The sequence below is a fragment of the Pteropus alecto genome, unplaced genomic scaffold, assembly GCF_000325575.1.
Source record: "Pteropus alecto unplaced genomic scaffold, ASM32557v1 scaffold24, whole genome shotgun sequence".
NCBI classification, from domain to species: Eukaryota; Metazoa; Chordata; class Mammalia; order Chiroptera; family Pteropodidae; genus Pteropus; species Pteropus alecto.
In genome coordinates this window covers 4,794,419-4,795,718 of record NW_006439192.1, presented here as the reverse complement: position 1 = coordinate 4,795,718, position 1,300 = coordinate 4,794,419, and the positions used below count along the sequence as shown (strand labels likewise).

The window sequence follows — 1,300 nt, the reverse complement described above, 5'->3', positions numbered from 1 at the left end:
CTTTCCTCATCCCCTGGGTAAATAAACAGCTCCAAATGGGCAGAAGAGCTGAGGCCTGGGCTTCTCTTGGGCCCGGGACTCTATATCAGTTTTCTGTTAAGGCTGCAGACAGATGGGGGACACGGAAGCCCTCTGAGTTGGGGGCCTGTCAGAGATGGAAATGTTCCCTTCCAGTGAGGTCCTCGGGTCACAAAGTGTTGGAGACCCCTAGGAGGGGCAGCGCCTCCCATCTCCATACTTTCTGTTCCACCTGCCAGAGTCCTGACCCAATCCGGGCCATTCTCCCCACCACTGTCCTCGGAATACTGGGCTGAGGGCTTGAGCAAGACAGAGCTGTGGAAGACAGGAAGGGGCACTATGGTCTCAAGGTATAAAGTGTCATTGCAACTGTGCACCTGCTCAGCCTACCTGCATACAGAGCCCTAGTTAGATCCAGGCCATGGGGAGACCCAGGGCAGGAGAAATGCCTGATTTGGGGCTCAGTGGGCTGACCAGTCTGCCTAAACCATTTGCTGGCTCCTCCCTATAATCTCCTGGAGCAGAGGTGGCACTGCGCCTTGTACAACTTTGGGGGGCGCCATTTATACAGAATGCAACATGGTTGTCATGGAGAGACTGGATCCTCACTCCACCTACACTTTCCAGCTTGTAACAGCACATTCTCCTGTGCTCTCCCTGTTCCTTCAGGCTCTTGAGCAACAACAAGATCACTGGGCTCCGGAATGGATCCTTCTTGGGACTGCCCCTGCTGGAGAAGTTGTAAGTGCTGGGGCAAGGTGGGGGGTGGAGGGGTGGAGGATGGATGGAGGTGGGGCAAGAGCTCAGTCCAGGGAGGATGACGAACACTGGTTGGTAAGGAACACCACAACCCAGAACCTGCCTACTCTGCAGGGCCCAGAGTGAGACCCACTGGGACCCTGCCCAGGACTTGACCACCAGATAGAGGTCAGAGGGAGACTGGTCTGAGAGAGAGACTGGCTCCTTCACCAGTGACAGCAGAGAGAAGTAGGGAAACCTCATGGTCTAGGCAGGGATGAGGCTAAGGGAAGCTCATTAACGCTCTTTAATGAGCAATTAGCTATGAGGGCTGAGCCCCTTAGCTGGCCAGAAGCCTCTGCCCCCTCCCAGCTGGGGGCCCAGAATAAAGAAAGGGCCGAGGGAGGATTTAGTGTGACTGAGACCTCTTTCCTCCTTCCCTAAAAACAAATCAACAAACAAAGCCCCAAGGGGCCAAAGCCCAAGGCTGAGGGTTGGGATAAGTGATCATATCCAAATCCCCCCACTCCCCCCACCCCCGCCT

The 1,300-nt window shown here is 55.4% G+C and overlaps 1 protein-coding gene across 1 annotated transcript in view; it reads left to right on the top strand.

The window, feature by feature from the left end:
* The first annotated feature begins 357 nt into the window (after positions 1-357).
* The window catches only part of ADGRA2 (adhesion G protein-coupled receptor A2), a 21,638-nt gene continuing 20,695 nt past the window's right edge, over positions 358-1,300 (top strand). The window contains exons 1-2 of the mRNA XM_006916467.2: positions 358-368; positions 688-759. Coding sequence (XP_006916529.1) covers positions 358-368; positions 688-759 — 83 coding nt within the window. The remainder of the gene's footprint in view (positions 369-687; positions 760-1,300) is intronic.